Source organism: Hypanus sabinus, chromosome 28, assembly GCF_030144855.1.
Source record: "Hypanus sabinus isolate sHypSab1 chromosome 28, sHypSab1.hap1, whole genome shotgun sequence".
In the NCBI taxonomy this organism is placed as follows: domain Eukaryota; kingdom Metazoa; phylum Chordata; class Chondrichthyes; order Myliobatiformes; family Dasyatidae; genus Hypanus; species Hypanus sabinus.
Window position 1 is genome coordinate 36,940,934 of NC_082733.1, and position 12,888 is coordinate 36,953,821.

Here is a 12,888-nt window from a genome sequence, read left to right on the forward strand (position 1 = left end):
TTCATTAAGGGTTTGAGGAGATTTGGTATGTCAACGAAGGCTCTGGCGAATTCTTGCCGATGTATCATAGAGAGTACTCATCACCATCTGGTATGGAGGGGCCACAGCACAGCATCAGGAAATGCTGCAGGGAGTTATAAACTGCACCCACCATGGGTATGTCCCTCCCCACCATTGAGGATATCCTCAAAAGGTGATGCCCAAAAAGGTAACATCCATCATTAAGGACCCCTGTCCCCACTACCCAGGACATGTTCTCTTCTCATTGCTACCATCAGAGAGGATGTACAGAAGCCTGTACTCACTGGAGTGTGGGAGTATGAGGGGGGTGTCTCATTGAAACCTGTTAAGCATTGATAGAGTGGATGTGGAGATGATGTTTCCTATAGGAAACAGCCTGCGAATGCAAGGACGTCCCTTTAGAATAGAGGCGAGAAAGAATTTCTTTAGCCAGTGTGTGTGGTGAATCTGTGAACTTCACTGCTGCAGACAGCTATGGAACCCAAGTCATTGCCTATATTTAAACTGGAGGTCGATGGGTTTTTGATTAATGAGGGTGTCAAAGGTTACGGAGAGAAGGCAGGAGAATGGGGTTGAGTGATAGTGAATCAGCCATGATGGAATGAGAGAGCAGGCTCAGTGAGCTGAATGGCTTAATTCTGTTCCTGTGCCTGACAGTCTTAAGATGTACATTCAACTTTTTAGGCACAGCTTCTTACCCTCCATTATCAGATTCCTGAAAGGGCAATGAATTCCTCATTATTTTTGCTCTCTTTTTGCACTCTTTAATTTATTTTTTTTTATATATACAGTATTTTTATATTATAATTTACAGAATATTTTATGTATTGCACTACTGCCTCAACACAACAAATTTCACGATATACGTCAGTGATAACAATTCTGATTCTGAACAAAATGTAGCTGGGCTGTGGTCACCTCTAACACCTGAACCCTCTGTTCCGTCTCTACCTTCAGGGTGCAGGATGAAGATGAAGGGATCCCAAGTGAATCAGAGGAAGACAGACGGCAGTTGGAGAGCAGAACTAAAGAGCTGAAAGGTACAGCTGTTCGTTTATTAGGTGCTGAGAGACAGAAGCATACGATAACAGGTTTCAGACTCCCGAGGAGTGTGGTCTTGGCTTGAGTTGGTGCATTTGAAAACCAATGTAAGAACCTGTTAATGTTTGAACTACCTGAGAAACAAATGTTAGCATTGTGCAGAGTAGGATATATTATAAAAAACACGATGAGTGTATGTTTTTCTTTTAGAAGCTATTGGATGACCTATTCCACAATTACAGAAAACAACTGCTTCCTGTATATCGGTTGTTAATTGAGATAAATTTTTCCCCCATCACCTTCTGGTGGGGAAGAAGTTTCAGTTTTTACTTCCAGTATATTTTTTAATTCCTTGCACACGGAGGCAAAGTTGCAGGTAAAAGCCATTCTGGAGCCTTTTGCCAAGGTCAAGGGAGTCTAGAACAAGAGGGTTTAAGGTGAGATTAGAGAAGTTTAAAGGAGTTCTGAAGTAACACACACACCTTCCATAACCTGCATGATTTTCCAGTGGCCAGTCCCTGTTCCCACTCCAACATATTGGTCCATGGCCTCCTCTACTACCACCTTGACGTCACTCTCAGGTTGGAGGAGCAACACCTCATCTTCCATCTGGGTAGCCTCCAACCTGATGGCATGAATATTGATTTCTCTAACTTCCAGTAACTTCTCCCCCCTCCCCCCCTTCTGTTTCTCCATTCCACATTCTGTCTCTTCTCTTTTCCTCACCTGCCAACACATCTGCTCATGCTTATTCTCCTTCCCTTTCTCTCATAGTGCACTCTCCTCTCCAGTCAGATTCCTCCTTTACCTGTTCTGCCTATCTTCTCCAAGCTTCTCATCTCATCCCCCCCCATCCCCCCCTCACCTCTTCCCCCCCCCCCCCCCCATCCACTTACCTTCCCCCTCACCTGGCTTCACTTATCATCTTCCAGTTTCTAATCCTTACCCTCCTCTCCCCCACCTTCTTATTTCGGCTTCTTCCTTTCCAGTCATGATGAAGAGTCTTGGCCTCAAATGTTGACTCTATCCAGGTTTCCCCCACTATTCGAAGGAAGAGCATTCCTATGAAATGGTTCATAAGCCGGAATGTCGTAAAGTGAAGAAGCAATTACCATTTATTTATACAGGAAAAATTGTGAGCGTTCTCAGACCCAAAAAATAACCTACCAAGTCATGCCAAATAACACATAAAACTTAAAATAACAGTAACATATAGTAAAAGCAGGAATGATCTAATAAATACACAGCCTATATAATGTACGAAGACTTTTCTGCAATTATTGTAGCACTGTCCACCACAGCAAAAATCTCACGCAAACACTTTTGGCAGCGCTCCCGGCAGAAGCACTCAGTGCAAGCGCTCTTGGCAGAAGCACTCTTTCCAGTAGCCTTTAAGCTATGAAGCTACCAAATAACACAAAAATACACAGCCTATATAAAGTACAAATAATGTACGCCCAGTGTAGTTTCACTTACTGGAATCGGGAAGACAGTGAGCACACTGATGATGGTGTGTTGGGCTGAGTCGTCGGAGGTTGGAGTGGTGGGAGGTAGAGGAGACTGGGGTGTCATCTCATTGTCGTCTGTTTCCATCAGGGCAGACAGGTAGGTCACCTGCTTCTATGTCTGCCTGTCTCAATGTCGAAGGTGGAATTTCGTCATCTGCTGTGGCTGATGGGGAAGGTTTGAAAAACGACAGTATGCTTGACTGCTTAGCCTCGTGCATTTTTCTATCACACAGTTCTTTGTAAGCACTCAAACCATCCTGCAAATATGCCCTAAACCTACGTACCCTTTCAAAATTAAAGTCATACTTTTCTGCAATCATTGCAGCGTTGTCAATCACAGCGAAAATCTCACGCAATTGCTTCACGTTCAGTTCCTGGACGTCTTCACTTTTGGGCCATTTGCTATGGCGTTCGGATTCAATTGTTATCCTTCCCTCTTCATCAGCTCTTCATCTGTCAGTTCTTGGTCATGGGATGCCAAAACCTCTTCAACATCATCTTCGTCAACTTCCACAAACCCAGCCTCCTTGGCCAAACTCACTATGTTCTTACTTCATTCACCACGATCAAAACGCTTTATTATGTCTAGTTTTACGCTAAGTGTAACACCCTTACGCGCTCTTTTAGGCTTTTCCGATACCTTAGAACTCTTCTTGCTAATGGATGCACAAAATAAATCTACATAAAGCACAGATGCTCACAGGCACGTGTTTAAGCAATGGTAGCTAGAATGCAGTTCCAGGAGAGGAACTTGGCTGCTCGGCGCACACTGCCTTTTTTTGTAACAGTGAAAACACCTGTTAGCGAAAACAGGTAACTAATGTAGGTCTTTCGTAACAGCGAGTTGACATAAGGCGAGCGTTCGAAAAACAGGGGACACCTGTATTCCTTTCCGTAGATGCTGCCTGACCTGCTGAGTTCCTCCAGCATTTTGTGTGTGTAACTCTGGGTTTCCAGCATCGGCAGAATCTCTCGTGTTGATTCTTCTTTATAGTTGTTGAATTTTTGTTTTTTGCTGCATGTCACATCCTGACCAACACACCACAGCAAATTCCTAATACATGTAAATGTGTATGGCAAATAAAGTTCATGCATTAGATATCCTTCCCAGAGAAATGATTCTGCTGCCTGTCTAGCTCTTTAGAATCTGTACTTTTGGGAAAGTTCACTGTCCACTATCAGTCCAAGCTGAATTGTTCATAACAATAGGACTTAACTGCTTGCTCAAAATTTGCTTATTTAGGGTCAGCAGGGTTATTTAAAAGTATCAAGAATTATCTCATTGCAATTCTGCCTGATCTCAAATACAATGCTTCAGATTATCAGTAGTTAACCATCAACACTTGCTCCACAATGAATAAATTTGTGTAATAACCATTCAGTAGCTGACCAAAGATTCTCTCCTGGAATCAGATATCAGTGTTTCTAACAGATGTCGTGAAATGTGTTATTTTGCAGCAGTAGTATCGTGCAATGCATAGATTACAAATTATTTTTACTATGTATAAAGAATGCAAAAAGAGAGCAAAATAGTGAGGTGTACTGCTCATAGGTTCAATGTTCATTCAGAAAACCGATGGTTGAGAGGAAGAAGCCGTAACTACAATGTTGAGTGTGTGTCTTCAGGCTCCTGTACCTCCTGTCTGATAGTAGCAATGAGAAAAGGGCATGTTCTGGGTGATAGTGGTCGTTAATGATGGATGCTGCCTTTTGAAAATGGCCCCCCATGGAAGGGAGGCTGCTGCCCATGATGGAGCTAGCTGAGTGTGCAACTTCCTGCCACTTTTTTCTGATCCCGTGCATTGGTGCTTCTGTACCGGGTGTGATGCAACCAGGTAGAACACACTCGTGGTCTATCTGGATAGATTTCCTGGAGTCTGTGGTGATGTGCTAAATCTTCTCAAATGCTCATACTTTTAACTTATAAAAGGTCAGCAATGAAAGTATTTTTGTTTGGTTTATTCCCCGTCGAGGGTAGGGTCTTTAGGGTTAATATTACATAAGAACATAAGAAATAGGAGAAGGAGTAGGCCATCCAGCCCATCGAGCCTGTCCCGCCATTCAGTAAGATCATGGCTGATTTGTCCATAAACTCAGCTCCATCTACCTGCCTTTTCCCCATAACTTTTAATTTTCTTACTTTGTAAAAATCTATCTGACTGTATCTCAAATATATTTAGTGAAGAAGCCTCAACTGCTTCCCTGGGCAGAGAATTTCACAGATTCACCATTCTCTGGGAAAAACAGTTTCTCCTCATCTCCGTCCTAAGACTTCTCCCCTGAATCTTGAGGCAATGTCCCCTAGTTCTAGTCTCATCTACCAATGGAAACAACTTTCCTACTTCTGTCTTATCTATCCCTGTCAAAATTTTGTATGTTTCTATAAGATCCCCTCTCATTCTTCTGAATTCCAGAGAGTGTAGTCAGTATCTCCTCATAGGTAACCCCTTCATCCCTGGAATCAACCTGGTGAACTTCCTTCCTCAAGTATGAAGACCAGAACTGCACACAGTACTCCAGGTGTGGCCTCACCAGTACCCTGTATAGTTGCAGCATGACCTCCCTGCTCTTGAATTCAGTCCCTCTGGCAATGAAGGCTAACATTCCATTTGCCTTCTTGATAACCAGTTGTAGCTGCAAGCCAACTTTTTGCGATTCATGAACAAGCACTCCCATGTCCCTCTGCACAACAGCATGCTGCAACCTTTCACCATTTAAATAATAATCTGCTCTTCTATTATTCCTTTCAAAGTGGATGATCTCACATTTACCAACGTTGTATTCCATCTGCCAGACCTTGGCCCACTCACGTAACCTATCTATATCTCTTTGCAGACTCTCCACATCCTCTGTACAATTTACTTTTCCACTCAGTTTGGTGTCATTAACAAATTTTGCTACGCTACACTCAGTCCCCTCTTCCAAATCATCAATGTAAATGTTAACCCCCCCTATCCATGTGGTCCACGCCTTTCCAGATGTTATCAACTGAATACTATTCTTTATTTCCTTCTTTACACAGAGAAACTGCAGGAGAGAGACCAGCAAATTCTCTTGCTGTTGGAGGAGAAACTGAGGCTCTACCAGGAAATGGTGGAAGCCAGTGGCCACGAGGAGGCATCTCAGAATCTGGTTACGAGGTCCTTTTTCCGAGCTAACTCAGAAGAGGTCGCCAAAGGAGAATCGTTGCTCAAGGATGCATTAAAGGAAGGTCAGTGCGTGGTTTTGCATCAACAACCAACGCCACCCAAGAATTGAGCTGAGGGCAGCCTGCCTATGTTGCCACACTTATGGCAGTAACATAGCATGCCCGTAACTCACTAACCTTAACCTTAAACATCTCTCTTTGGATTGTGGGAGGAAACTTGATCATGCAGAGGAAACCTGCATGATCACAGGGAGAATGTAAAGGTAGTGGCAAGAATTGAACTTTGGTCAGTGATCACTGGTGTTGTAAAGCATTGTGATACTACTCCACCATGCTGCGCTGGAGAATATCTCATCAGCAGCAGTGGGATTTGAACCCAAGCCTCTGACAAGACTAGAACCTAATGCCAAAGCCTTAGACCTCTCAGCCACACTACTGATCAGCTGAATCCATGCAAAAATTAACCATCCAATTCCAACATTTTCTTCATCCACACTTTTATAGGTGTGTCAGTGTACATGAAAGACCTGACAAGAGGTTTTGCTTCCATTTCTCTTTCTGTTTACAAATTTCACTGAAATCTAAGGGAAAGCTTCCAAAGGAATTCCTGAAGTTCTTGTTTATCAGCACTAGGAAAAGTTGGAGGTAAAGTGTGGGTTAGAAGAGGATCCAAGGACAGATTTGCAAAAGGGTGGAACATGAAAGACCTTTTTTTTTAATTATGATTTATTTTATTTAGGGACTCAGCCCGGTACTATGTTCTTTTTGGTTCAATCAACCCACACCACCCAGTTACACCCACGTGACTAATTAACTTACTGACCTGTACATCTTTAGAATGTGGAAGGAAACCAGAATACCCAGAGGAAACACTCACAGTTACAGGGAAGGACACACAAGCTCCTCACAGCAGCAGGAAGAGCTGCTACCATTAGTGGGTCACAGTCCAAATGACGTTTACGTGAACCGAAGAATTGACCATCCGTTTCCCTTCAACCCTCTGACCCTCTGAGTTAGACCCTGACACATCTTTTTTTGTTGCTCACACAAAATGGCTCTTCAAATTCAAGAAGGTGAAAGGCTTGCACGCACAACTAAACAGAGCAGTCGACTCCTTCTCGAAGCATTGCTACGCCGTTGACTGTCAACAGCCAGTTCATAAGCGGACTTGGCAGACCACGGTGCAGAAATAGCAGGGTGCCAGATGAGCTTAAAATAGTCTCGTTGAGTCAACAAGCCAGTCCAGTGAACTGGCAATCCTGAGAAAATTCATGAATTCCCATGGTGTCTGCACATCCAGCGAATGCCAAGTTATGTTTATTGATCAACATCACAGTGGTGTCAAAACCCACCAGCATTTTTACTTTAAATGGTGATGTGTATCCTGTGGGTGGAACCACTCATCCCCATCCCAGCCAAACATTCAACGGAAACCTCTGCAAAATAATTCTCAACCTATTTATTTATTTATTTAGAGATACGGACCGGTAACAGGCCCTTCCAGGCTAACTATTCCATGCCACCTAACTACACACACGTGACCAATTAACCTACTAACTGGTACGTCTTTGGAATGTGGGAGGAAACCCACATAATCCCAGGGACGGCATACAAACTCCTTACAGGCAGCGGGCGGGAATTGAACCTGGGTCACTGGTGCTGTAATAGCGTTACGCTAATCGCTGTGCTACTGCGCTACCCACCGTACTGATTCACCCTTTTCATCAGTACAATCCACCCGAGGGCTGTGCCATGTATGTTTCTGTTGAGCGGGAGCATCCAGGTTTCACTAGTAGATGACCCGAATAAGTTCAAAGTACGTACATGTTGCCATATAAAACGCTGAGATTCATTTTCTTGCGGGCATTCAGGGTAAATCCAAGAAACACAATATAATCAATGAAAGACCCCACCCAGCAGGACAGGCAAACAACTGATGTGGAAAAGACAATAAACTCTGAAAATACAAAAGAACGAATAATAATAGATAAAGAAGCAATAAATATCAAGAACATGAGATGAAGAGTCCTTGATAGTGAGTCCGTAGGCTGTGGGAACATTTCAGTGATGGAGCAACCAATGTGCAAAAGCCAACGGGCTGTGCAGATACAAAAGAACAAGTAATAATAACTAAATAAGCAATAAATATTGAGAATATAAAATGTAGAGTCCGTGAAAATGAGTCCATAGGTTGTGGAAACAGTTGAATGAGGGGGTGAAATTATCCCCTGTGGGTGAACAGTATGATGGTTGTAGGGTAATACCTTCCTGAGCTTGGTGGTGTGAGTCCTGAGGCACCTGTACCTTCTTCCTGATGGCAGCAGTGAGAAGAGAGCATGTCCTGGGTAGTGGGGTCCCTCATGATGGATGCCGCTTTCCTGCGACAGCACTCTGTGGAGATGTGCTCAATGGTGGGGAGGGCTTTACCCATGATAGACTAGGCCATATCCATTACTTTTTTTGTAGGATTTTCCATTCAAGGGCATTGTAGTGGTGGTTTGATACCAGACTGTATTACAGCCAGTCAATATACTCTCCATTACTCATCTGTACAAGTTTGTCAAGATTTTATATGTCTTGTTGAATCTTCGCAAGCTTCTAAGGAAGTAGAGGCACTGCCATGCTTTCTTCATAATTGGACCTACATGCTGGGCCTAGGACTGGTCCTCTGAAATGATAACACTGAGGAATTTGAATTTGCTGACCCTCTCCATCTCTGATCCCTGATGAGGACTGTGTCATGGACCTCCGGTTTCCTCCTCCTAAAATCAATAATCAGGTCCTTGGTCTTACTGACATTGAGTGAAAGATTGCTTTTTGTGACACCACTCAGCCAGATTTTCCATCTCCCTCCTACATCCTCTGAGATGATAACACCAAGCAATTTAAAGTTGCCATAGTACACCACAGCCAGCCGGTGATGTAGTGGCACGGATTTCAAGGTGAGTGGTCCCAGGTTCGAATCCGGACGACTTCTTGCATGCTTTCCATCCATATTGGGTTAAGCGTCAAGCTAGCAACTCGGCCTCATAAAAAGCAAACAGATGCTAAAGAAATGGCTTAGTTGCTGCTCAATGCACCACAAGACATGAAGTTGAACAACAATATTATACCATATTGCATGGCAATTGCAAATTACGACATTCTTTACCATATGAGCTCAAGTGATTAAGTACTATGATTTCCTCCATTAATGAGCAATGGGTATTTTTGTTATATTTCATAATTTATCTATTTATTTTACGTCTTTGTACTGCTATTGCAAGGCAACAAATTCCATATGGTTTAAGTCTGATAATAAATCTGATTTTGATTGATGATTATTATTGGGAGGATCTTTTTGAAACCTATCGAATGCTGAAAAGACTCGATAGAGTGGTTATGGAGAGGTGATTTCCTATAGTTGGGGAGTCTAAGATCAGGGGACACAGACTCAGAATAGAAGGATGTCCACTTAGAATGTAAATGGGGAGGAATTTCTTTAGCCAGAGGGGAGAATCTGTGGAATTCTCTGCCACAGGCAGCTGTGGAGGCCAAGTCATTGGGTACATTTAAGGCAGAGGTTGATAGATTCTTGATTAGTCGGGGCATAAAGGGCGGAGATTGGGGCTGAGAGAGAAACAAGCAGTAGAATCTCAGGGGAACTGATGGGAATAAGGAGGTAAAAAAATGCAATCGGTGTGAGTTCAAAGTTCAAAGTACGTGTATATGACACCATACACAACCCTGAGATTCAGTGGCCTCTGGGCATACTCAATAAATCTATAGAATAATCACCATAACGCAATCACCAGGTTCCTGGTGGGTGGCTGAAGGGTCTGCAGTGAGATATTAAGACAGGCGACCGAAAGTTTAGTCGAAGAAGTTTTGAAGAGAGGAAGAGCTAAAGATGTATTGGAGAATTTCCAGAGCTTGTGGCCTTGGCATCACCTGTGGAACGATTTAAGTTCAAAGTAAATTTGTTATGAAATAAAAATTACCATATACTACCTTTGAGATACATTTTCTTGCAGGTATTCACAGTAGAATAAAGAAATACAATAAGAACCAATGAAAAACTATGCACAAAGACTGACAACCAACGTGCAAAAGAAGACAAACTGTGCAAATACACAAAGGATAACAAATAAATAAATAATACTAAGGACATGAGTTGTAGAATCCTTGAAAGTGAGTCTGTATGTTGTAGAATCTGTAGAGAGTTGAGGGGAGTGAAGTTATCCCCACTGGTTCAGGAGCCTGATGCTTGAAGGGTAATAACTCTTCCTGAACCTGTTGGTTTGGGACCTACGACTCCTGATGGCAGGAGCCAGAAGTGAGCATAGCCTGGATGACGGGGGTCTTTCCTGAAAGATTCTGCTCTCCTGCGTCAGAGCTCCTTACAGATGTGTTCAACAGTGGGCCTTGCTTGTGGTGGGCTAGGCTGTATCCTCTGCTTTCTGTAGGCTTTTCCGTGCATGGACATTGGTGTTTCCACAGCAGGCCGTGATGCATTCAGTTAGGATATTCTGCAATGTGCATCTATAGAAGTTTGGTAAAGTTTCAGATGATGTGCCAAATATTTGGCAACTTCTAAATAAAAATTGGAGGCACTGGCATGCCGTCTTCGTAAAGGACTTAGCTGCTAGTCCCAGGGCAGATCCTCTGATATGATAACACCTTGCAATTTAAAATTACCAGCCCACTCCACCTCCAAACCCCTAATGAGAACTGGCCCATGGATCTCCAGTTTCTTCTTCCTGAGGTCGATAATCAGTTCTTTCATTTTGCTGACGTCAAGTGAGAGGTTATTGCTGTGGCTCCATTCAACCATATTTTCACTGCCCTTCCAATATGCTAATTTGGCACACCTTTGATACAGTAAACAACAGTGGTGTCATCAGCAAACTCAAGTATGGTCTTGGAGCTGGATTTAGCCTCATAGACATAGAAACAGAATTAGGCCATTTGGCCCATTGAGTCTATTCTGCCATTCCATCATTGCAGATATATTATCCCTCGCAGCCCTGTTCTCCTACCTTTCCCCCATAACCATTGACATCTTACTATTCAAGAATCTGTCAACCTCCACTTTAAATATACCTAATGATGTGGCCTCCACAGCTATCTGTAGCAATAAAGTCTGCAGATTCACTACCGTCTGGATGAATAAATTTCTCCTTATCTCTGTTCTAAAGTGAAGTCCTTCTATTCTGAGGCTGTGCCCTCTGGTCCTAGACAGACTCCTTCAATTTAGGAAACATTCTCTCTATGGCGAGCAGAGCTGGGAGCTCAGCACAAAGTCTGAGGTGTACCTCTGCTGTTAGTAATTATGGAGGAAATGTTGCCAATCCATACTGACAAAGGTCTACAAGAGAGGAAATTGAGGATCCATTCGCACGGGGAGGTACTGATGCCTATGTCCTGGAGCTTAATGATTAGCTTCAGGATTGATCAAGGGAACAAATGTGGAAGAGGTCCTGGAGCTTCATCAGGATGGTGCAGATAGAGAAGTTGGTAAACTTGAAGGAACTCAGCCTGAGCTTGTTGGGTGGTACGGCTGTAGTGGGGGTCTAGGGCAGTTAGTCAGTATTTCTGCTCTTGGTTGCCCCTTGGTGGTCACCTATGGGAAGTGCAGATGTTCAATCTGTAGAACAGCCCACAAATTCACCACTGTATTGCATTGCGAATTCGTTTGTTATTGTTACACGTGCCAAGATACAGTGAAAAGTAACACACACACACACACACACACACACACACACACACACACACACACAAAGTGCTGGAGGAACTCAGGAGGTCAGGCAGCATCTACGGAGAGGAATAAAGAGCCAACATTTAGGGCCAAAACCCTTCATCAGGACTCGGTGAAACAAGTGAAAATCTTGTCTTGCAAACTGTTTATACAGATCAAATCATTACACAGTGCATTGAGCTAAAATAATATACAATGGTAACAATGCAGAGTAAAGTGTAAAATCCACACAAAAAAATGCAGTGGAGATAAAATAAGTGCAAAATCACAACAAAGTGGATTGTGAGGCCAGAAGTCCATTTTATCATGCATGGGGACCATTCTAGAGTCTGATACAGTGGCATAGAAGCTGTCCTTGAGCCTGGTGGTGCGTGCTTTCAGACTTGTGTATCTTCTGTCCGATGAGAGAGGGGAGAAGAGGGAATGTCCTGGATGGGAGTGGTTTTTGATTGTGCTGGATGTGTTACCATGGCAGTGACAAGTATAGATGGAGTCCATAGAGGGGAGACTTTTTCCATTTGAATGTGGGGTTCCCATTCTTCAGGAGCCCCTTCAGCAACCTACACCCTGGTTCAAGTCGCTCTCTCTGAAAAAAAGAGTTAAACTGTTGAGCTCTTAGAGTCTGTCGTTGAATAAGGTCCCTGTTACTGTTTCACCTTGGCACCAACCCCACCTCCTTTGAATCTCTTAATACCAGAAACCTATTGATCTCTACCTGATTGGCACTCAGCTACAACCTCGGAGCCCCTTCCAGTGCCATCTGAATGAAGATCCTTCATATAATCTTGTAAGACTTGGAAGCAGAAATAGGCCATTCGGTCCATTCAGTACACTCCATCGTTCAGTCTTGGCCGATTCCTTTTCCCTCTCACCCCCATTCTCCTGCCTTCTCCCTGTAACCCTTACTATTCAGGAACCCATCAGTCTCCACTTCAAATACACTCAAAAACTTGGCCTCCATCGCCATCTGCGGCAATGAATACCACAGATCCACACCATCTGGCTGAAGAAATTTCTCCTCATATTTGTTCTAAAGGGATGTCCTTCTATTCTAAGGCCAGGAGCTGGACTTAGTTGTAGGAGGCTATTTAAGGCGTGCACCATTGGGAACATTTAATAGGCAATGAGAGCTTATCTCCACCATCATCCTCGGCCATAACAACCTTAATGAACCATTAAAAGCCAGTTTAATTTATTCAGTCATTAAAGACTGATTTAAACACAAACCCCTGCTTTCAGTAAAAGGAACAGGGAGACAGAAGCTGACATCCCTTCTTCTAATTTTCAGATGTAGGGCAGCCTGTCTGGAGAGATAGGGGGCTGACGACTCTGCTTTTGTCTTGTTGTCCATTGATAACGTTATCTGGCTAGAAAGCACAATCGTTCCGGGTACACAAATTGTTGTCTGTGTCCTGGAAATACTGCATGGGGGG

At 43.3% G+C, this 12,888-nt stretch overlaps 1 protein-coding gene across 9 annotated transcripts in view; it reads left to right on the forward strand.

Moving 5' to 3' along the window:
* Positions 1-12,888, forward strand: part of LOC132382584 (A-kinase anchor protein 13-like) — a 548,542-nt gene that overhangs the window by 510,026 nt on the left and 25,628 nt on the right. For 8 of the 9 annotated variants that reach the window (XM_059952931.1, XM_059952933.1, XM_059952936.1 and 5 more), the window contains 2 exons: positions 979-1,061; positions 5,593-5,781. In XM_059952931.1, the coding sequence (XP_059808914.1) occupies positions 979-1,061; positions 5,593-5,781 (272 nt within the window). Of the gene's footprint in view, positions 1-978; positions 1,062-5,592; positions 5,782-9,731; positions 12,840-12,888 lie in introns of those variants that run through there. The other variant, XM_059952939.1, reaches the window with a different exon arrangement.